We start from the raw sequence: 25,016 nt of genomic DNA, 5'->3' as shown, positions 1-25,016 counted from the left end.
GGTGAAAAGGGGTCAAATAGCATTCGTAGCAATAATGATTTCTAAAAAGTTGATAAATGTCTTTTGACTAGTTAGAATGTAAAAGGATCATTCTTACCTCATCAGTTTTTGATGATGTGCACCTCTCGCTGGGTTTTTGGACTTGAGTGGCTTCATGTTCACCTTCGTTGTACTCCAGTGGTATCAAGGCTGCTGATTTCAGGTACTTATAGAATGGCGTGTTGGCAGGTTTCTGAACAGTAATCTGATGACTGAACAAATCAGCCTTTTCCTCGCATCCAGTTGCGAGTCCATCTACACTGCTAAAGGATCCAATCATGCGGCTATCAGGAACTTCTTGCCTGTTGCATGGAGGGTACAGTGAAAATCTTTGGTCTTCATCGACTGCTTGGTGTTTGCCACCCTCCATCTCCCCATCCTCTTCTCCTTGATCCCTGTTGAAGAAACACTCCCATAGGGGGAGCTGCGAGGGGGGCGAGGAGGAGCCATCTGGGTCTTTGTCTGGCAGAGCGCTGGACTGCAGACGCTCGCTGACGGACTGCAACAGAGACAGGATGGACAACGCAGACGCCGACGCCTGCTGCTCAGCTCCACCTCCTCCACTCAAACTCCTCAGCTCCTCTTCGGTGGCAGGTGGCACCAGGAGGTCCCTGTCCTCACACGACAGCCGCCCCTCCCCGGCCTCCTCGCGGACATTGTCTTCCTCGACGATGGGCGAGAGGGAAAAGGGGTAGGCCTTGGTGCGCCTGCTGGTGGGGCTCAGCATGGGCCCCGTGTCGTTGACAAACACAGCGTCCATCTCCTCCTCCTCGTCGATGATGGCGAAGCCCCCGGCCTCTACCTCGTGGAAGTCCAGGAGGGGGAGGGGGCCCAAGGCCTGGGCTCGGACGGAACAGGCTGTCAGGTCAGGGAGGTGGCCCCCTCTTCGACCAGCCCACGTATGGAGCCCTGACAGCCTGCTGCTCAGGTCTGCATGTGACATTGCCATTCCTCCTGGTCCTCCTCCTGCCGCTACTGAGGCACTGTGTCCCTGTGTCTCCGAGTCACGGAGCTCAAGCTCGGCAGACACATCGTAACGAGTCACTCTCACTGTGCTCCACTGAGGCCTGTCCCCATTACTGAAGCCTGGGGCTGATATAGATGCCAGGACCTCAAAGGAGCCCAGGTCTTCTGGGGATCTCTGTGAGGAAGTACGGTCCATGGTGACAGAACTCCCAGGTCTGCAAGCCCCGTCCTCCTCACCCCCCGAGTCAGAGTCATCCTCGATCACTGCTGCTAAGTACGTCTCCACCAGGACGAAGCTTTGATCCTCGTTGTCGTTTAGCCTGTTGTATTCTGTAAAAGGAACTTTCTGGAGGCTTGATACTGTTATTCCAGCTCCACTGTTTTGGGCTTTGTCATCGATATCTGTGACATCTTCGCCTATCGTATGCTTGGCTTCCGACACTTGTTTTGATTTGACAGTCACATGGTTTGGCCCGTCAATGTTTTGTATTTCACAATTAGAAACTGTCACTGGTAAGTCAAGAGATGCCGTTTGCCTTCCGGAAGATTCTGTGAGTGAAGCATTGTTATTTAGAGAACCAGCGAGCTTATAGGGATATTCAAGGTTATTGGGGAGAGTAACATCATATTCAGTATTTATCTGATTGTAACGTGTATTGCTTTCACTATCATCTTTGGCTACACCGACTGGCAAATCCCCTACTTGTGGATTTCCAATGTGTTCTACTTTATTATTGTCACTATCCATCACAGAGCAGACCACTTGACCTTTGTTTTCATTTGTTGTTCCTGAGATTGACTTGCATTGCTTGTATTCATTGCTTGCTCTCGCTATTGGGCTTATACCTCCATCTCCATGGAGACCTTGACTGCTCATTGGACCAAGCTTGCCTCCCTCAACTTCAGTAATGCAGTATTCTGCGCCAACGCTGTTATCGTCTGGCTGAGAAGCCCCATCCACAACAGACAGCTTGCTCACATCCATTAACTGTTGCCCTTTAACCTCTGTCAGATGACCAATGACTGTGGTTCCCTCAGAACAGCGTTCTCCGTGCATCTCATCCAAGACTTTCAAAGTCGAGCCAATTGTGGATATACTGTCGCAATTGGGGCCAGGACTACTCCTGATGTCAGTGTCTGACCCTGCTATGGACTCGTATCCTGAGGATGGGGTGGACTTAATGCCCTCAACCTGAACCTGGGAGGACGAGAGGGCCTGTTCTGTTGGGGCAGCTGAGGAGCAGGTATCACGTCCATCTTCTGACAGACTAGCCCCAGGTAACTTATCTAGCTCAAAGGAGTGTCCGAAATCTTCCACATTCTCTTCTGGTAAAGCACACTTAGTCTCCTCGCAAGTGCTTTGAAGAGTCTCTGCCTTGAATTCGGATGACTGTATCCCCTCCAGAGCTATGAGAGCGTTCCTCAGAATGTTATCAACCATTATTTTAGACTCCAAGCGAAGGGCCTCCTCATACAAGTCCTGGTCTTCTGAGAGCACCCCGTCAGGCGTTCCAACCCCACCCTCCACTTCCCTCCAAGCTGAGGGCTTCACTTCAGCATCGCAGGATGCATCCAGTATAGCCCCAGAGTCGGGAACCATGCCTGTTGGAACGGGTATCCCACTGTCCTCAGCCAGAGAACCTGACTTTGAAATGCAATGAGGAGCCAGCTGGCTGTCGCTGACAACAGCATCAGACAGGTGTGTGTTTGCAGTCCCTCCGGCGCCTCCTGGCTCGCTGAGCAACTCAGCAACCGTCGAAGGGGACCCAGTCTGGGCAGACAGTACAGGTGAGGTGCCTGTGTGCTCAGGCAGAGCCTTGTCTATGTCCCTGCCTGTGTCCTCCCCTACTTCCATCTCTGGGTTCTGTTCCACACTGGGGCTTTCACTGACAGACACACTTATTTTTCCAGCCGTTGGAGCCACCCAGAGCTCAGGAGGGCTGTCTCGGTACGATTTCACCCCAGAAAAGAAGTCTGTGGAGTGACCTTCCCTCGCAGTCGAGTCTCCCTCTCTGGAGGATGAGAAGGCACTTTGACTTGCGACACTACACCCTGAAATTTGAGTTAGAACTGGAATGTTGCTGAAACTATGGCATTGCCCAGTAGGCCCCAAAGCTGCAGAATTTGTTTCTAAAGTCCAAGCTTCCCTGTCGTTGGTTTCTGATGCTGGAGCCGTGCTGAGATTGGTCAACAAAGTTTGACTGTCATTTGGATAAGACGTTGAGAGTTCTAAAGCAGAGGGGGTCTCCCCTCCTTGTTGGTGCCCAGAAGAGGGCATGGACGCGGGGCTACCCTCTTCACTGCCCCTCCCCTGTTGGCTCTCGTCTCCCTCCAAGATGGGCGAGGCTGCCTGGTTTCTTCGCCTCATCCTGCGCTGCTCCCTCTGTCCCCGATAAGTCCTGTGCGTGACCACGGGCGGCTGGGACAGGGCCTGGAGGCGGAGGTCGTCGGAAGCCACCTCACCGTCCCTCAGAACCCCGCTGTCCGACACCCTGCCCTCCCGCCACACCTTCCCATGGTCCCCTGCATGAGAGTCCTCCGAGGTTCTGCTGAAGAAAAGGACAGAGAGAGAGAGAAAGAGAGGGAGAGAATTAGAGATATTTATAGAGAGAAATAAAGAGGGAGACAAATAGAGAGAATTAGAGCATAATACCTAAATTATACAAGAAAGAACTTACAGTATATTCAGTGCTGGTTTAAACAAAGGATGTGTTGGGAAGGTAGAGGTCATGTATGCATAAGCAGCCCTTCCTTCATCAGATCAAGAACATCCTCATGAAATATTAACTCACAGCTGCTGTACAAAGATAGGGCTTGTCCGGAGGCAGAACACACAGATCAACTGGATGTGAAAGACCTCCCACAACCAACATTATTTTATACAGACACAGTAGGAGTTGTCAGGGGACGATATTAGATTATAAGATTATTTTGGTTAGCCTCAAACCATGTTTTCAAGCTGTTACTTGGAGTCGGCACTAAAAGAATGCGTTATGGACAGTATGAGTCCACAAGAAAACCACCTCACCACTGAGTGCCAACTGGAATCCTTTTATTGACAGCATTCAGTTGAAAATAGCACATAACCAAAACAAGAGAACTCCATTACAGTGTTAATAACATCCCTCTTTCAATGCTTCTATTATTAACATCCATTCTAGACGTCCTTGTAGCCATATTTGTCATTTGGATTTAACCTCTGTTCAAAAGTGTTCCTGCAGTGATTTTTTGTATTTCAGTATTTCAATTCAAAACCTTCATCTGTCCCTAAAGGGACAGCAACCAACTTCCACCAACAACTATAAATAGACTGGAGGAGAACGCAAGGAGCACACTGATTTTGCCTCCATGTCCTGACGCCTGCCAGTTTCCAACAATGCCCTGCAACATTAGTGTTTTTTGACAAACAGCTACATACAGGACACAGACAGCATTAGTGGGGTTTGTACACATAAGAGATGGTAAAATCCAAGACACATATTCCTTTGTGATGGTATGGTTGAGGTATATCAGGTTTTTGAAGGTACTTGCTGATATTGTCTATAGTCCTGATAACATGGGATACTGATGAGGGCCTACTGTGCCTCTATACAGGGGTCTGGCTGTATATACTGTATATTGGCTGCAATACAGGTTCTACTGCTGACTATACAATGTGGGTGGGAGGTAAGTCTGTTACATACTGTGCTGTACTCATGCTCAAATGTATGAGTCACTAAGTGGAAATGGGGGAAATGGGGCTTAGAAGTAAGACTCACTAATGTGTCTGTTCTGCTCAATTACTCAAATATCTTACCTTTTGACCATAAATGAGACTGCCTTTGTACATTATGTATGTTAATTCCCCAATCCCATTTGAGAACATGAATAATTAGGTCAACTGTCAACTCACTCTGTTGACAGTGAAGGCGTGGACCAATCAACAACAAGAAGTGAAGAAGATAGTCTTCTGAGAATGTTCATCTGTCGGTCTACCTTGCACTTTGATGAGTGAGAATACGAATAGACTTTTACTGTTACTGACAGTATCGAGATATGAAAACTCAAATCAGGATAGAGACTAGCTTGGCTTCCCACACACACACACACACACACACACACACACACACACACACACACATAAAGGGTCGTCACCATATCAACCCATCTCCCTGGGCCAAATGGCTGAAACCATTCCAACCAAGTAACTCTCCAATCCAGCCAACATTTCTGACGCAGAGGGAGGAACTGTATGGAACATATCCTCTCTCCGTGCTGGCAGGAGAGAGAGCTGGAAAGCAATAAGGGGGAGGACAGAGACAGAGAGAGACAGAAGTTTGTGTGAGTGTGCACGGAAGCTCATTCTACTGCCTGGCTTCCCGTCAGTGTTTCCATGTCTCCCCATCCCGACTTAGCAGCGGCCCAGAGCTGACTGTCTGCCAGGAGAGCTGAGTAGGAGCCCAGCCTTCCCCTGCACAGCCAGACACACCCTGCCCTCACAGGACTATTACTGACTTCCTGGACTGACACACAAATAATACTTAAACATAAATATACACTATCACACACTTGCCTACAGTCACATGCTAACACAAATACACACAGAATCACACTCAAAATGTCTCACACACATACCCACAGTCTCTCTCTCTCACACACACACGAACACACACACACACTCTCAACTACAGTTAGGTCCATAAGTATTTGGACATTGACACAATTTATCATTTTGGCTCTGTATACGACCACAATGGATTTGAAATGAAACAATCAAGATGTGCTTTAAGTGCAGACTTTCAGCTTTAATTTCAGGGTATTTACATCCAAATCAGGTGAACGGTGTAGGAATTACAACACATTTTATATGTGGCCCCCCCCTTTTTAAGGGACCAAAAATAATTGGACAAACTAACATAATCATAAATCTAATTGTCACTTTTAATACTTGGTTGCAAATCCTTTGCAGTCAATGACAGCCTGAAGTCTGGAACCCATAGACATCACCAGACGCTGGGTTTCGTCCCTGGTGATGCTCTGCCAGGCCTCTACTGCAACTGTCTTCAGTTCCTGCTTGTTCTTGGGGCATTTTCCCTTCAGTTTTGTCTTTAGCAAGTGAAATGCATGCTCAATTGGATTTAGGTCAGGTGATTGACTTGGCCATTGCAGAACATTCCATTTCTTTGCCTTAAAAAACTCTTTGGTTGCTTTCGCAGTATGCTTCGGGTCATTGTCCATCTGTACTGTAAAGCGCCGCCCTATGAGTTCTGAAGCATTTGGCTGAATCTGAGCAGATAATATTGCCCGAAACACTTCAGAATTCATCCTACTGCTTTTGTCAGCAGTCACATCATCGATAAATACAAGGGAACCAGTTCCATTGGCAGCCATACATGCCCACGCCATAACACTACCTCCACCATGCTTCACTGATGAGGTGGTATGCTTTGGATCATGAGCAGTTCCTTCCCTTCTCATCATTTTGGTACAAGTTGATCTTGGTCTCATCTGTCCATAGGATGTTGTTCCAGAACTGTACAGGCTCTTTTAGATGTTTTTTGGCAAACTCTAATCTGGTCTTCCTGTTTTTGAGACTCACCAATGGTTTACATCTTGTGGTGAACCCTCTGTATTTACTCTGGTGAAGTCTTCTCTTAATTGTTGACTTTGACACAGATACGCCTACCTCCTGGAGAGTGTTCTTGATCTGGCCAACTGTTGTGAAAGGGTTTTTCTTCACCAGGGAAAGAATTCTTCTGTCATCCACCACAGTTGTTTTCCGTGGTCTTCCGGGTCTTTTGGTGTTGCTGAGCTCACCAGTGCGTTCTTTCTTTTTAAGAATGTACCAAACAGTTGATTTGGCCACACCTAATGTTTTTGCTATCTCTCTGATAGGTTTGTTTAGATTTTTCAGCCTAACTGTCACTGATGGTGACAGCTCTTTGGACTTCATATTGAGAGCAACAGATTCCAAACACAAATACCATACTTGAAATGAACTCTAGACCTTTTATCTGCTCCTTGTCAATGAAATAACGAACTCCCTTTATGAGGGAATAACATACACCTGGCCATGGAACAGCTGAGCAGCCAATTGTCCAATTACTTTTGGTCCCTTAAAAAGGGGGGGGCCACATATAAAATGTATTGTAATTCCTACACCGTTCACCTGATTTGGATGTAAATACCCTGAAATTAAAGCTGAAAGTCTGCACTTAAAGCACATCTTGATTGTTTCATTTCAAATCCATTGTGGTGGTATACAGAGCTAAAATTATGAAAATTGTGTCAATGTCCAAATACTTATGGACCTAACTGTATATAGTATATATTTCAAGGATAAGCTCCATTTACATCCCTGGACATTGGAACTCATTTTTAGTCCTTGGATAAGTATTGGATAAGATTAAGTATATTCCTTTAGTTTACAGCTCCCACACAAGCTACCTGCCACAATGAGTGTGAAACGCATATCCTTCTCAAACATATAACCCTACAGTCAGTCCCCAGCACATAACCTCACTTTGAAACTAAAACCTGTTTCTCTTCATCTAGTCTTCGCTCTACCCCTTTCCAACTGTGTGTGTATGTGTGTGTGTTGATTGTGCGCCGAGAGTGTTTGGTAACTGTACTCCGCCAAGTAGCGGAGCCTGATGAAGCATCTTATTCAATCAGGCCTCGTCTTATTGCAATCAGTCGCTTGTCTTCCGCATACTTCTCTCATCCACCTCCCTCCCTCCCCCTCTCCCTTTCTCCCTCAACATGGCAATTTTCCCTTTCATTTGATTTGGTAAGCCCCCGTCCACCTTAAATTGGTTTCCCCCAATACTTTCTACCTCTCTAAGTGGCTACTCTACTCTGTTGTAGTTAATTGCTGAGCTATGAATAGCACTGTTGCCTGGCCTACTTCTCTCAGGTGCATGAAAAGCAGTTTCACCTTCAATGACAAAGCAGTTGCTGTCTCTGTCATGTCTCTCTCCCTCTATGCCCCATCTTCAGTTCTTTCTCTCTCTCATTCCTCTCTTCTGAGCACTAGCCTTGACTTGTGTCGAACTTTGCCTGTCTGTGTTCCAAGCACAGTGGTGCTTTACCTTCACAGTGACAATGCCGCAACTGAGAGAGAATGTTATCAATCCAACCTGCAGGCCCTATTTATCAGGTTCATCATTGTTACCAGGCAAGCTCACGCATAAAAAGTTACTTGAATTCAGTGAGGGTTCAGAGTGTCATCTCACATTTCCTTTAAGAGCAGGGGCGCTTGTTCCATGGCGGATTGCTATTATAATGGCGGATTTGCAGGAGCACGCCAGGAGCGATTCACAGCCGAGGAGACCGACGTTCTCAACAAGGGCGTAAAAGATAGAGTGACATTGTATGGGGATGGGAGAAGAAACCCACCCAAATTAGCTTCGGATCAAGTTCACATACATAGAAATTTCTCTTGAAAATCTTTTTAATCATTGACATGAAAGAAATGTAACACAGCCATACCATAAATCAAAACAATGTAACAGTACAATTTAGCAGCTTCTCAGGAAGAAGACCCTGGCCTCGCCAGTGCGCACGGGCCAAGCATGCGCCCTTGCAATAGCATCTGAATAACGCGTCACTGACTTTAGACTACGTTTTTCCTGATCTGTGGAATTGTTTTCTGAAACTGCAAAATAGCACCAGGGAAACGTTTGCGCCGGAACACGCCTTCTCTTTTCGCTAAACCGCACCCGGGAGCGCAAGTTCATTTCCTAATTTACCGACGTGAGTCTGTGGAGAGAAAAGTCCGCTGTGAAAAAATAGGAATGATACATGCGTTGGTGTAGCTACAAAGTCAATTGCGCTGGGTATTATTATTATTTTCCCACCCCAAAGGATCTCTCAATATTTGGACTGCATACACAACGTCGGTGTCAAAACGTTTGTCTCCTCCATCTGAAATACTGCCGGTGACAACGTTGTTACAGTCGTTTGTTTCAAAGGGGGTTCTTAATGAATTACGCAATATGAGTAGGCTAAATGCTTGAAAAATGTCACTAGAAGAGAAAAACGTAAGGGGACGGACCCACCTGCAACCGACGCAAGCAAGCACACCCTACAATTTCCCCAGAAATTGTACCCTCTCTAGTTGGGTGTGCTTTGCCTTTGGCAAGGGCACAACCTTTGTTCTCTCACATATATATTATTATTCTTTTCCCACCCCTAAGGATCAGTCAATATTTGGACTACATAGCGTCAGTGTCAAAAGTTTCGTCTTGTTAGCGATTGAGTTGCTTGTATTTTTATTTACGTTCCGTTGCACGGTTTAGGTTGAACTTACGTTTTTGTGGCAAAAAGTGCCTTGTGTCAACAAAGGGTACTCAGTGGTGCCAACATCACAACATCAGCACACGTTAGCAACGATGCATGGATACAACGTGCATAGATGTGCTGTTGCACAGCGAGTATCGTATTGTGCCGTGGTGTACTAGCAGCATCATACATGAACATTTAAGCAAATCAAGTATTGCATGTCCAGTAAGTAATGTCACATTAAATAATGTATTTAAACTCAAGAGAAAGTGTGTGTATGTATGAGTGTTTGTGAGATAGAGACAGAGAAAGAGACACATACACAAAAAAACACATACACACAAACATGCTGGAATGTTGTCTTGGATTTACCGTATTTCTTAGAATAAACGCTGCCCTCGAATAAACGCCGCCCTCGGATAAACGCCGCACCAAAAATGAACATTGTGTAATAAACGCCGCCTTCGAATAAACGCTGCACAAAAGAAATCTGAAAACAGTTATTTAATTGGTTAAATTCAACCCCAGTATTTATTACCCATGTACATAACTTTCTGCACAGCTTTCTGTTTGAAATAAGGTGTATGAACGTTTAGGCATGCTGCTTCAGATTTCTACACAATGTAGAACACTTGTATTTGAGACAGTTGTATTACCAACGCACACCTAATTGATAGCCAATGAGAAAGGGAGTTGCCGCTCTCATAGACAAACAAAGAATAGACAAGGAGGTCAGCGGTAGTAGCCTAAATGAAACCTGCGTTTTTAGCTGCATGATTCATTTGTCACAATGCCAGCAACAAAGTTGTCTATGGCTGCACTGCAGCTACAATTCACGAAATCTCTCTTACTAATTAAACGCCGCCCTCGAGTAAACACCGCCCTCGAATAAACGCCACACCAAAAATGTTAAATGTTATTTAATGTGTCTATCACGAGTTGAAAAATATCAAACTTTTGCAAACAGGCAGGTCTGATACTCCATTACCTCTCAAATCCCATCTGAACAATCAGACTGAGGGATCACTCCTTCTGCAGGCCCAGCTTTGTCCAAGTTCTAACCCACTGTCATCCTCACACACACCCCTACACACAGTGCATCTTATATTGCAGCTTTGGGGACAGAGACAGAAGCACAGGGATATATAGAAACAGATAGAGAGAGATACAGGAGAGAGAGACACAGGAGAGAGAAAGAGAGGAAGCTAGAGAGAAAGAGTGCGTGTATGTACGTGTGCGCGCATGTGTGTGTATTGTGGAAAACCCCAGAGCCCAGACAATCCAAAGACAGTGGGGGGGGGGGCTCTGGGATTTGGGAGTGAAGACCTTGTTAGCCGCTGGTGGAAGTGAGCGGGAGGATTTGGAATCACTTCCTGGATGATGTAACACAATCAGTCAGAACATGTGACTCATGCCCATTTCAGCCAACCAGAGATCAGCTCTCAACTTAGTTAAAGTATTTTAGTCATTACAGTTAACTAAGCGAACAGGTCATTAATCAGTCCTTATTTCCTCCAATTAAACAGTCTTTTTTAATTAAGTAGCTGGTTGGAAATGTTTCCTTAGGCAGTGTCAATTTCAGTTTGGCCTGAGGCCTAAACAAGACATTTCTACTGGTTAACACTCAACTAAAATATTATTCATGTTGTAGTTGGTTTGTGGTTCATGGCGATTATGATTAACCCACATACAATTGGAGTCAACACTAAGATGTTGAGAAACAAGAAGCAAAATAGCTGGAAGCTTAACCCTCTGTGATGGTGCAACCTGAAAGCAACAGTACTATAATGAATCACCTCTTAGCATGATATATAGCCTGTTTTGGTTGATGGGGTCTTTCTGACCAGTATGGCACATTGTGTTGGGTATGTGTACCACATGTCTGATTGTATTTCATTCAGTTTAGTCCTATTTCTTCACAAAAGGAACAGTTAAGTTGAATCCAGTGGTACACCATGTGTGTGTGTGGTATTTGGGTAGACAACAAAATGACATTGACATGGAGAAATACACTAATAAAGTTGTACGTTTGTGGAGTATTTTCCTCAGTCACAGCCAGGAATGTAAGGGAGGGAATTGTGCTCCCTGAATTTATATTTCCTTGTTTAACTGGCTATAGAGATTATGTAAAGCTGCCTGCTAATCTATTAGCATGTTACTGATATGATCCCTCTTCTCAAGCTCAACTCTCCTTTCTGTGAAACAGCAATACAAGCAACCATGGGAACTCCCAATTAGAAGTTAGAATGAATGCTGCCCGTGGGCATAGTTCTAGGATATGCTTAAGAAGTCACAGAGTCTGAAATCTTAAGTTTCTTATTCTTATTAAGTCCACTGATAACACATTGCTCTCCATTTCTCACTGATTAAGGTGGTGGGAAAACGCAAGATTACAGAATAAAAAGAAGATATTTTCCTGAAGTGTGATTACCACACAGAGTTTATAACCTCTTCTGCACATATATCTAGAAACATAAGCTAAATTTAGATAAGAATTATAGTGTTTGTAAAACTATCTTGTGCACACATTCTAGAAAGCTCTATCGTACAACAGTGGTGCCAAGAAGCACTGTTATCCCAAACACTGGCTGGCATCAAAGGGGTGATGTGCCCCCACATTGTTACATGCAGTGTTATGATAGGGCATCGCCCGCTTGGCTGACGATCTCACGAGTTGCCCTGATGCTGGTGCCAACACCCATGCCCAGGGGCTGCTCTGACACACACACACACACATTCCAGAACTGGCACAACGGTGGTAATTGCTAGCAGGACCGCTAGAGATGCCTTTGAAGTTTATCCACCTCTAAGCTGGTAACATAACACTCACTATATTCCTGGTCTTTTCTTGGAGTTCCTTTTGTTGTTATTGTCCTGTCAGTGTTAGGAAAAGCCCACTCCTCTTGTTACTTAAAACTGCTCTCTTTACTGAGGGTTAAAGACTAAACATACGTTAGACAAACTACATTGTGGGAGAAATTGAGCTTCCATAAAATGCTTTTTTTTTTTTTTTCATACTCCACAACAATATGAACCACAAGATGGCTGTAGATCTAACTTGTTGACAAATGTCATTCACATTCTATTACAACCCCGACAACAATCATGTCATCGGTTTATAAAATCTATAAAAGGACAGTATGATGCAATACTGCATTTATGAATCTGTGACTACTGCATGAAACCCCTTTAAGGCTCATGGTAAATGTACAAGCTAGCAAGACAGACATGAACAAACTTGCTACTAAGCAATTCTTGAAAATAAACTGTGTAGGGTTCTCCATTCCGTTCATTAGGGTATATATTTCTTCTGATAGAGAATAAAGTTCTCATAGTCTAACAGAAGAGTTAATACAGAGTCTAAGATTCCATCAGCCTTACCTCTATGGTGTTGCCATAGTCATAAGGTGAGGTATTGTGTATTCCTTCATGCTTAAAGCATAGGCCCTTACATAGTGCAAACGTGGTCTGCCTGCCTGTTCTGTGATGGAAACTATCGTGTTTGTGTGTACTTGTGTTAAGAGCGCTCTTGTGCATTTACAAATGAGAAAATCTTTGGGGTTTGGATTGACAGATGGTCTCTTGATCAATGATACTTTCTAACTCCAGTTTTATTATGACAACAGCCAAAGTTGTTGAGTTTTCACAACCACGGTTCTCTCTCCCACACACAAATACTTCAAAAGCCAAAGCAGGAAGTCCAGAACTCACCGGGTCTCCACAGTCTGTGCGTCCGTGTCCACCAGTCGATATGATAATGAACCCTTTGGGTCAGTCCCAGACAGAGACAGTCTCTCCACGCTCTCCTCCGTCTGGGCGATGTCACAGTGTCCCTGGTCCCCGTCTGCGCCACATGTCATTCCTGTGAGGTCTGCCGTCTCCTCCTCCTTATCCTCTACCTTCGCTTGTTCCTCGGGCTGAGTGGTTTCTCTGGGTTCAGCCCTGAACTGGAACAGGCTGCCTAGCCTTCTGAGGAAGGAGGTCTCTACTGGCAAAGGAGCGGGTGAGGAGATAGGCTCCTGGGGTGAGTCGGCAGGGGGCTGGATGGGGAGCTGGTCACGGGAGGAAGCCCCGGCATTGTGAGACACACTCCTCTCTCCTCCTCCCTCTGCTACTCCCTTCTCCGCTCCTTCCCTCCTATCCGGCTTCTCTCCGTAGAGCTCTTCCTCGGTGCTCCGGAACACCTAGAAGTGGCGAGATAGAAGCGCACCGGAGGACAGAGGGGGACAGAGAAAGAGAGAGGAAAAAAAGAAACACAGATTAACTTTGTCAGCGGCGAGGTTGCTGTCGTTGTAGCAGCTGTACCCTGGCAGGGAGAGGAGGAAGGACTCAGCAGAACAGTCTCTTTATCCCTCTCTCTCTCTCCCTCTTGTTCTCTCTCTTGTTCTCTTTCTTGTTCTCTCTGTCTCTCTCTTGCTCTCTCTCTTGTTCTCTCTCTCTCGTTCTCTCTCTCTCTCTCTTCACACCAGCCTGTCCTTACCGGCAGAATCAGCCAGCAACAGCTCTCTCTCTCTGATGCAAATGTGTCTATAAAACCCTCCGCGCAGCTCCCCTCCCCCCCGTAACCCAGCCCACAATGCAGTTAACCCTCGCTGCGCCACAGGGTGTTAAAGTAGCTTATGTGTGTTTGGTGGGGGTCTTAGTTCATAGAGCCGACACTTTGCAGCATTCTCTCTACATCCGTCCTGTCAGTGAGCCTTCTTCAACGCATGAGTGGTGCACAGGGGAGAGGGAGGGACCAGCGAGGCACGCATTTCTGGACCAACTGGGCGTCACAGATGCTGGCCTGGCTGCCAAATACTTGAACATGTATTTTTTTAAGGCTCAAGACGCACTTGTTCCGGGAGTACAACGGCACTTAGGAATACTTGTTTGGACCTGATGTTAGTTTCCTCCAGGATCACAATGACTCGTATTGAGAGACTTGTTGCTTTTGTTGTTAGTTGTAACGGTTTCAAATTCTTGTACTCGCTGTGAAATATTTTACTGTTGATTGTTTTTTCTACAGGTACACTCTTGCACTCTTGTGGGGAGTTTCATGTTGTTCAATTGTAACTTGTTTAACTGCATGCTTTTTTGGTTCTTCCCTTTGGCACTTATTTGGTTTTCCACAATGTATGCTTCATGTTTTGGCTGCTCGCAATGTTTGGGGCTATCTCGTTGTTATGATCAGTGACCTATGCTCTTTTGTAAAGCTCTCTCTTGGAAGTCGCTTTGGATAAAAGCGTCTGCTAAATGCATAAATGTAAATGTAAGTGTGTTAAATATTTGATTACAGAAAACCAATTTTCTATAGGATTTAGAGATTATTAAATTGCTATTTAGTTTATGCCGTTTTTGTAAACTGTTTTGAACAGTGTCATAAAATGAAGCTGTAGCCTTGACACAACACGGGAAACACTTTCTTCATTGATTTTCAGAAACACCTCAAATATCCTGTAAAAGTCGATGGGAACACACAAACTCTTGGACTCATAGCGGCTTTGGGCGGTAGCACAGACTCATGCTGTGGAACTGTAGTATGATTGTTTGGCACCGATGCAGGAGCACTTCTTGTCTTTATAGCAGAGATGAAGACAGGAAGCAGTGAGATCAGAATCAGAATCAGAATTCGGTTTATTCGCCATGTATGTTATACAAACACGGAATTTACTGTGGCAGGGAGGTGCAAACACTAAACATATACAAATCTTAAATTAAGTAAAGGTACAGAAGTTTAACTATTCCTAAGAACTAAACAATCTCAGAATAAAACAATTTAAATATAAAATAAAATATATATAAAAATAAGAATGAGCTGCATGAGTGGTCAACATTAGTGCAATCAGATACTGGGTTAAATAATGAATGAATGTCAATGGGAGTCCTTGGCCTTGTTGAAGAGGCCAGTAGCAGATGGAAAGAAACTGTTCTTATGGCGTGAGGTTTTGGTCCTGATGGACCGCAGCCTTCTGCCGGAGGGGTCAGCTTCCCACCTGTAATCAGACCCGTCCCCGTCAGAGATGAGCCCAATGAGGGTGGTGTCGTCCGCAAACTTCAGAAGTTTGACAGACGGATGACTGGAGGTGCAACTGTTGGTGTACAGGGAGAACAGCAGAGGGGAAAGGACGCAGCCCTGAGGAGATCCGGTGCTGATGGACCGGGAGTCAGAGACTTGTATTCCCAGCTTAACGCACTGCTTCCTGTCAGACAGGAAGTCTGTGATCCACCTGCAGGTGGAGTCGGGCACGTTCAGCTGGGAGAGCTTGTCCTGAAGCAGGGAGGGAATGATGGTGTTGAAGGCAGAGCTGAAATCCACAAACAGGATCCTGGCGTAGGATGCTGGGGGGTCCAGGTGCTGTATGGTGAAGTGGAGGGCCATGTTAACGGCGTCATCCACCGACCTGTTGGCGCTGTAGGAAAACTGCAGTGGGTCCAGGAAAGGGTCGGTGATGGATTTGAGGTGTGCCAGCACAAGGTGCTCAAAAGACTTCATTATCACAGAAGTCAGGGCGACGGGTCTGTAGTCATTATGTCCTGTTGGCCTTGGCTTTTTGGGCACAGGGATGATGGTGGAGGACTTGAGACAGGCTGGCACATGGCATGTCTCTAAGGAGGTGTTAAAGATGTTGGTAAACACCAGAGACAGCTGGTCAGCGCAGTGCTTGAGGGTGGCAGGAGAGACAGAGTCCGGCCCAGCTGCTTTGCGGGGGTTCTGCCTCTTGAAAAGTCTGTTAACTTCACCCTCCTGAATGGAGAGTCGTCACTGTAGAGGGGGGGAGGGGGGAGGCCACATGGGTGTGAGGGGGTAGATCAGGACAGTCCAATTGTTTTTCAAATCTACAGTAGAAATCGTTCAGGTCGTTGGCCAGGTGGGAGTCGTTAGTGGAGTGGGGGGCTCTGGGCTTGTTGGTGATCTGCCTGAGCCCTCTCCAGACAGAAGCAGAGTCGTTAGCAGAGAACTGGCGCTTCAGTCTCTCTGAGTACAGTCGTTTAGCCCCTCTCACCGCCTTGCTAAACCTGTTCTTCGACTCCATGAATCTGTCTCTATCCCCACTCCTAAATGCTTCCTCCTTGTCTGACCTCAACCTTCTGAGCTCTGAACCAGGGCTTGTCGTTGTTGAAGTTCATCCTGGTGCGTGTTGGAATACAGCAGTCCTCACAGAAGCTGATGTATGATGTCACAGCCTCTGTGAGTTCATCCAGACTATTGGTAGCAGTTGTGAACATATCCCAGTCAGTACAGTCCAAGCACGCCCGCAGATCCTCCATAGCCTCACTGGTCCACTGTTTTGATGTCCTCACAACAGGTTTACAGAACTTTAATTTCTGCCTGTATGCAGGAATCAGATGGATCATGGTATGGTCAGAGTGACCCAGTGCTGCACGAGGGACGGCGTGGTAGGCTCTACTGACTGTAGTGTAGCAGTGATCCAGAGTGTTCTCTTCTCTGGTTGGGCATTTGATGAATTGTCTGTATTTAGGGAGTTTGTGGCTGAAATTACTTTTGTTAAAAGGTGACATGACATGAAATCTTCACTTTAGGAGGTTATTTAACATTAATATGAGTTCCCCTAGCCTGCCTTTGGTCCCCCAGTGGCTAGAATATTTGATAGGTGTAAACCAAGCCCTGGGTGTTCTTCTGCGCCTTTGATAAAATTAAGGCTCAATTGCTCTGTTTCAAAATCTCTTCCTTGTGACGTCACAAGGAGGAAGGTTAACTCCCCTCTCTCTGCTTTGCCCGCCCAGAGAATCTGGCCCGCCCATAAGAAACTGAGCTACGACCGTGCAAGTGTTTTTATCCTCGAGAGACATCATGGCTTGCAAACGAACGAAGCATTACATTTGCTCAGTTTGGATGTACAAATTTTACAGTTCCTTCATCCAAGCCTCTGAAGACCCAGTGTCTTAATTTTATTTTCTCTGGAAATGCACCTACATAACTTCTGTTGTTGGCGCATTTGTTTTGTATGTCTGCGCCAAACACTTCAGCCATTACTGTTTCCTCAACTTGAGCTAATACAAAACTGGCCTTGCTGAAATTAAATTCTGGATCAGTACTAACTCTCCTACGTCCAGCTACTAACCTCGGACAAGTAAGTTAACTAACGCTATATCATTTTGTAGCTTTACTGTATATGGTTACCTAGCTTGCTACCTTTAGAATGTGGCTGTAACATTAGCTCTGCAGCTAACAGCTGAGTTACTGTCGCTAATGGAAAGGTAGATAGCATCAAGTATGTGTGTGAATACACATGCTGTAACGTGAGTGTTGTACACTTCTTTGTCATTTGGATAACCGTTCTGCTGTTGGTGTTATGGCGCGCGCGATATCCGCCTTTCCCCTCATTGAAATGACTGAGTGTGTACCTCTGCAAACCAGGGTTATCAGATGAGAATGGGCAAATTCGAGGCATCTTACAGCAACGGGGCTACAGCCATTGCGATACATCCATTGTAAACATTAGCACATGGTACCGCCCCTCCGCTCCTCATTAGCATTTAAAGCTACAGACACCAAAACAGTGCATTCTGAGGAAAGCTCCTTGTGGGACTGCTAGTAGTGGCTGTAATTCTGCACCAAGGCTGAATTTCGGGAAAGAGACTTCTGATACAGTATTATGGGACCACTAAGGCCTATATAAAAGCATCCAAAAACAGCATGTCATGTCACCTTTAAAGTCGCCGAGTACGATAACAAGGGAATCCGGGTTTGCTCGCTCCACACTCAGAATCTGGTCGGCGAGCATGCGCTGGGCCTCTTTAACCTGTGGACCCGGCGCCATGTAAACTCCGACCAAAATGAGTGACGCAAATTCTCGTGGCGAGTAAAAAGGTTTACAGTTAATAAAAAATGATTCCAGACCCGGAGAGCAATGTTGCAGAATCACTGTCACATCTACACACCAGCCACTGTTGATGTATAAACAAATACCACCGCCTTTGGTTTTGCTGGAGAGTGCAGTGTCCCGGTCAGCTCTCACAAGTTGAAAGCCTGTCAGATGTAATGCGGTGTCCGGGATCAAATCGTACAGCCATGTCTCCGTGAAGCACAAAACCGAAGATGAAAGAAAGTCTCTGTTTTTCACCATCAGTAGCTGAAGTTCGTCCATTTCATTGCACAGTGAACGTACGTTGGAGAGGAAAAAACTTGGAAGCACTGTTCGGATTCCAGATGTCAACCATGACACCATGACATGTGGGAGGAGGGGCCCCGAGGGGTGGAATTAACATCACCAATCAGACAGCTGTTTCTCAAAGTCCAGACACACCAGACACAAAGCCAGAGCAATGGAGGCTGCAGGGATCATTTAGTGACTGGTCACACAACCAATCCCCTGGGAAGACTTCATCCAATGACATCACATCAGTGTCTCCGATAAGAAATTACCTATCGATCCCCAGCACCTGCTTCCCAGGGTGTTTGTCTGAATGGTAGTTCTCAATGGACCTGCTGTTGTACAAGTGATTCTATGTGTTCCTATATAAAGGATGATCATTTGTTTTTTTGTTGTTGCTGGGATTAGATTAGGAACATATTCTTGTCTGTCTTTTAGGCATAATCAAATCATTTCAATGTAAAGAAATGCATATCTCAGAAATCAGACATGTACATAAAATATGTTGTGAAAAGGTGCAAAATGTTTTTTGAACAAGATTATATCTGCATTGTCAGCCAAGCCAATTTGCTATAATTGAAGTACTTACTACTAATTAAGTTCAAACGTTTAAGTTTTTCTGGCTACAGTCAGCCAGACACTGTTTACAAAATGACAGCCATGTTAGTGAGTAAGCCGACTTACAGATGGTGTAGGCAATGTTGTTTTTTTCATATTTGCTGGAATAAACTTCACATCTTGATAGCAACCAATACATCTAAAGGTTTGACGATAAAATGAAATCAATTATGGCGTCACAGGACTGTAATAAACATGACAAATCATTAAGACCATTCCGAGACTAATGATTCGACGGGCTACCTATCTGTCTACCTACCAGGTAGGTAGGTAGCTCACTCTGCCCCAGCACTTGACTGATAACTTACTTTACCTAGCTAACGTTACCACAGCCAACTGTTGTTAGCTCACCAGCAATAGGTTAAAACTCTATTATAGAACTTCCCAATACTAACATGCTAGCTTGAAAGTAGTGAGTACTAACGTTAGCTATTTTTATGTTCATTATGATAGTGTTGTGTGTGTTCTTACATTTGAATGCGACAGGGGGGGAAAAACAAAGCTGGTCTCTCAAAAGCTCTCTCTCTCATGGACTAACTAGACTAGTCTCCCAGCAGTTCTGTAGTCATGTGTTTTGTGGGAGTGGCTTTGGAGGGAGGGGGTGGGATGTTATGGTCTGAATCGTTTGGCATTGTTGCAATCCTTATAGCTAAAATAGATAGCTTCGCAAACCTTTCCTACACCAGCTTTAACAGTGAAGTTGTAGAAACTGATGAGGAACACTTGAGAACACTAGCAAAGCAAAGCCAAGAGGAATCTATCATGTAACATCCTCCCTTACATACTCAGTGATATGGAGAAACATTCAAACCTCAAAAAGGGGCATTAAGGGGTATGAAATATGAATACTATGTATAGATATCTCTCTCCACTGGCTACCTATCATGGCCCGTATCAGATTCAAGACCCTGGTACTGACCCTCCGAGCAGTGAACGGGACTGCACCCGTCTACATCAAGTCTCTCCTGCAGCCTTACACCCCCACCCGTCACCTACGGTCTTCTTCAGACAACCGCCTGGTGGTCCCACCGCTCAAGACCGCCCGGTCCCAACACAAGCTCTTCTCCTGTCTGGCCCCCCAGTGGTGGAATCAACTCCCCACCTCCATCAGAGACACTGACTGTCTCTCCACCTTCAAGAAAAGGCTCAAGACGCACTTGTTCCGGGAGTACAACGGTACTTAGGAATGGTTCGCTTGACCCGATGTTAGTTTCCTCAAGGATCACAATGACTCTTGCTTAGAGACTTGTTGCTCTTGTGGTTAGTGGTAACTGATTTTAAAAAAATTACTCGCTGTGATATATTGTTTTTATTATTGTTGCTTGCTTTTTCCACAGGTACACTTGCACTTATAGTGGTTCATGTTGTTTAATTGTAACTTGTTTAACTACATGCTCTTCTGGTTCTTCCCTTTGGCACTTACTTTGGTTGTTTACAATGTGTGCTTCATGTTTTGGCTACTCGCAATGTTTTTGTGGCTATCTTGTTGTTATGATCAGTGACCTATGCACTTTGTAAAGCTCTCTCTTGGAAGTCGCTTTGGATAAAAGCGTCTGCTAAATGAATAAATGTAAATGTAAATGTAGATATAACAAAATGTTCCTTTAGGTTCTATGATTAAATTAAATTTGACTAATAACAATCTAAATGCATGATGATTCTATTAAAACTGGCTATGTTTTGCTTTCAGAGAAATACAATCCATGGAAATGAACAATGCTTACTTTTCTTTAACTTTTGGTAGGTACTGCAACTGTACTTTACAGCATGGACTATTGCAGGCACTATGCATAAAATGCAGCATGTTTGGGGCATACTACTTAGTCTTCAACATTATCACCTCAACTACAGAGCAACAATAACATCAACTACAGAGCAACATTAACACCTCAACTACAGAGCAACAATAACACCTCAACTACAGAGCAACAATAACATCAACTACAGAGCAACAATAACAACTCAACTACAGAGCAACAATAACATCAACTACAGAGCAACAATAACACCTCAACTACAGAGCAACAATAACATCTCAACTACAGAGCAACAATAACATCAACTACAGAGTAACAATAACACCTCAAATATTTTACTGTTTGTTTTTTCTACAGGTACACTCTTGCACTCTTGTGGGGAGTTTCATGAAGTTCAATTGTAACTTGTTTAACTGCATGCTCTTATGGTTCTTCCCTTTGGCACTTATTTGGTTTCCCACAATGTATGCTTCATGTTTTGGCTGCTCGCAATGTTTGGGGCTATCTCGTTGTTATGATCAGTGACCTATGCTCTTTTGTAAAGCTCTCTCTTGGAAGTCGATTTGGATTAAAGCGTCTGCTAAATGCATAAATGTAACTACAGAGCAACAATAACACCTGAACTACAGAGCAACAATAACATCTCAACCACAGAGCACCAATAACATCCCAATAACAGTTAGTCCAAGGGAAGCTAAAAGAAATCTCATCAGTTTGAGTCTTGAACTGAACAGACAGGTTCATATTGGTCCACTTTTGTACCCTCTTCCTCCGCTGCGCACTGAATAATAATCAAAATAGCCAGAAAAGCATGCTGGCTTACATACTGCTAAATGCTACCAGATGTACAGTTAGGTCCATAAATATTTGGACATTGACACAATTTTCATCATTTTGGCTCTGTATACCACCACAATGGATTTGAAATGAAACAATCAAGATGTGCTTTAAGTGCAGACTTCCAGCTTTAATTTCAGGGTATTTACATCCAAATCAGGTGAACGGTGTAGGAATTACAACACATTTTATATGTGGCCCCCCCCTTTTTCAGGGACCAAAAATAATTGGACAAACTAACATAATCATAAATCTAATTGTCACTTTTAATACTTGGTTGCAAATCCTTTGCAGTCAATGACAGCCTGAAGTCTGGAACCCATAGACATCACCAGATGCTGGGTTTCGTCCCTGGTGATGCTCTGCCAGGCCTCTACTGCAACTGTCTTCAGTTCCTGCTTGTTCTTGGGGCATTTTCCCTTCAGTTTTGTGTTTAGCAAGTGAAATGCATGCTCAATTGGATTTAGGTCAGGTGATTGACTTGGCCATTGCAGAACATTCCATTTCTTTGCCTTAAAAAACTCTTTGGTTGCTTTCGCAGTATGCTTCGGGTCATTGTCCATCTGCACTGTGAAGCGCCGTCCTATGAGTTCTGAAGCATTTGGTTGAATCTGAGCAGATAATATTGCCCGAAACACTTCAGAATTCATCCTACTGCTTTTGTCAGCAGTCACATCATCGATAAATACAAGGGAACCAGTTCCATTGGCAGCCATACATGCCCACGCCATAACACTACCTCCACCATGCTTCACTGATGAGGTGGTATGCTTTGGATCGTGAGCAGTTCCTTCCCTTCTCCATACTCTTCTCTTCCCATCATTCTGGTACAAGTTGATCTTGGTCTCATCTGTCCATAGGATGTTGTTCCAGAACTGTACAGGCTCTTTTAGATGTTTTTTGGCAAACTCTAATCTGGTCTTCCTGTTTTTGAGACTCACCAATGGTTTACATCTTGTGGTGAACCCTCTGTATTTACTCTGGTGAAGTCTTCTCTTAATTGTTGACTTTGACACAGATACGCCTACCTCCTGGAGAGTGTTCTTGATCTGGCCAACTGATGTGAAGGGGTTTTTCTTCACCAGGGAAAGAATTCTTCTGTCATCCACCACAGTTGTTTTCCGTGGTCTTCCGGGTCTTTTGGTGTTGCTGAGCTCACCAGTGTGTTCTTTCTTTTTAAGAATGTACCAAACAGTTGATTTGGCCACACCTAATGTTTTTGCTATCTCTCTGATAGGTTTGTTTTGATTTTTCAGCCTAGCGATGGCTTGCTTCACTGATGGTGACAGCTCTTTGGACTTCATATTGAGAGTTGACAGCAACAGATTCCAAACACAAATACCATACTTGAAATGAACTCTAGACATTTTATCTGCTCCTTGTCAATGAAATAACGAACTCCCATGAGGGAATAAGATACACCTGGCCATGGAACAGCTGAGCAGCCAATTGTCCAATTACTTTTGGTCCCTTAAAAAGGGGGGGGCCACATATCAAATGTGTTGTAATTCCTACACCGTTCACCTGATTTGGATGTAAATACCCTGAAATTAAAGCTGAAAGTCTGCACTTAAAGCACATCTTAATTGTTTCATTTCAATTTCATTGTGTCCAAATATTTATGGACCTAACTGTAGTATGTCATAATGGCACTTTGCCACACAGTATTAGACTTACGCACCAAATCTCTGACATACTTGTACTTGTAATTGTATGTACAAGTATTGATACCCAGCACACGTAACTTCAACCTAATCATTTTCAAAATAAAAGTGGAAACTCAACACTCCTCTATTATCTCTACACCATACCATGACTCAGCTGTGACTCACAATATTCAACAATAAAACATACTGAGCCCTTCACAGTGAACTCTTAATATGCGTCAGACGCAATGTGGGGTTCATCACAATGATGACATGGACATAAAGGACAGACAGGACTTTCTAGAACCCTATCTCTCTGACTCTAGGAACAAAAAGCAGCACCTCTACCCAGAAGCTAATGTTCAAGACCCTTTTCCAGAATGTGTTGCCCAGAGCATTTCTCCACATTTCTCCGAATCTGAAACATAATGTGTGTGTTCCGATACGCAACCGTTTCTTTCCTCACTAGTAACTGTTTATAGATTTAGAAGGAAAGAGCAAGTTAAAGAGTAACTCAATAAGAATTTTTCTTGTTTAATCACTGCAATACACACGGCTAAACTCATTGGGTGTGCTTTGCCTTCGGCAAGGGCACAACCTTTGGTCTGTCACATATATATTTATTGGGTGTGCTTTGCCTTCGACATGGGCATAACCTTTGTACTCTCACATATATATTATTATTATTATTCTTTTTGCCCGCCAAAAACTCAGTCAATATTTGGCCTACATAGACAACCTAGGTGTCAAAAGTTTCGTCTTGGTAGCGATTGAGTTGATTCTATTGGGATTTACGTTCCGTTGCATGGTTTAGGCTCAAGTTAAGTTTTTGTGGCGAAAAGTGAAGCTAACGGTGGCTAATTTGCTAGCCACAGTCACTGACGTTACTAAAGTCACGAAAACATGCGTGACTACCTGTAGCAGAACATTCGTTTCGCATCTGTTAACTTGGGGGATAGCTAGGCTAACTATAGCTTTACTGCAAGGAAGCTGCAGAAACACCACAAGCAAAAAGGCCAGGGTGATAACTATTTACTCATTTTACTTTGTGATGTGAAACACAATTGTGAAATGTAATGTACAATATTATCTGATATTATTAAGGAAGTAGGCCCACATCTACTTTCGGAAACGGTAGTCTACTATTTCACTGAAGCATTAGCATCATGACATTACATTTATTTACATTTACATTTATTCATTTAGCAGACGCTTTTATCCAAAGCGACTTCCAAGAGAGAGCTTTACAAAGTGCATAGGTCACTGATCATAACAACAAGATAGCCAAAAAACATCGCGAGTAGCCAAAACATGAAGCACACATTGTGAACAACCAAAGTAAGTGCCAAAGGGAAGAACCATAAGAGCATGTAGTTAAACAAGTCACAACCAAACAACATGAACAGCTATAAGTGCAAGTGTACCTGTGGGAAAAAGCAAGCAACAGTAATAAAACAATATATCACAGCGAGAACCAAAAATTTTAATCAGTTACCACTAACCACAAGAGCAACAAGTCTCTAAGCAAGAGTCATTGTGATCCTTGAGGAAACTAACATCGGGTCAAGCGAACCGTTCCTAAGTACCGTTGTACTCCCGGAACAAGTGCGTCTTGAGCCTCTGTTGCCTGGGCAACACATACTACAGTGGTCTATGATGCATCTGTTTTCAATCGTTAAAATAAACATTCCTCACAAATAAATTTTCGTTGTAGGATTTATTATGACATTAGATTACAAGTAAACGATTTGTGGGTGAAATTATTATTACCTGTGGTTTCAAACCAGTGTAGC

General features: G+C 44.3%; 1 protein-coding gene across 3 annotated transcripts in view; it reads right to left on the bottom strand.

Annotated features, from left to right (window-relative positions):
• LOC136963644 (uncharacterized) overlaps positions 1 to 25,016 on the bottom strand; it is a 92,626-nt gene that overhangs the window by 49,296 nt on the left and 18,314 nt on the right. For 2 of the 3 annotated variants that reach the window (XM_067257800.1, XM_067257802.1), the window contains exons 3-4: positions 12,979 to 13,451; positions 98 to 3,554 (exon numbers count right to left, since the gene is read on the bottom strand). In XM_067257800.1, coding sequence (XP_067113901.1) covers positions 98 to 3,554; positions 12,979 to 13,451 — 3,930 coding nt within the window. The remainder of the gene's footprint in view (positions 1 to 97; positions 3,555 to 12,978; positions 13,452 to 25,016) is intronic. The other variant, XM_067257801.1, reaches the window with a different exon arrangement.

The sequence above is a fragment of the Osmerus mordax genome, chromosome 19 (assembly GCF_038355195.1).
Source record: "Osmerus mordax isolate fOsmMor3 chromosome 19, fOsmMor3.pri, whole genome shotgun sequence".
NCBI lineage: Eukaryota > Metazoa > Chordata > Actinopteri > Osmeriformes > Osmeridae > Osmerus > Osmerus mordax.
Note: the sequence above shows the minus strand (reverse complement) of the source record. Positions and strands in the feature narration are given on the sequence as shown.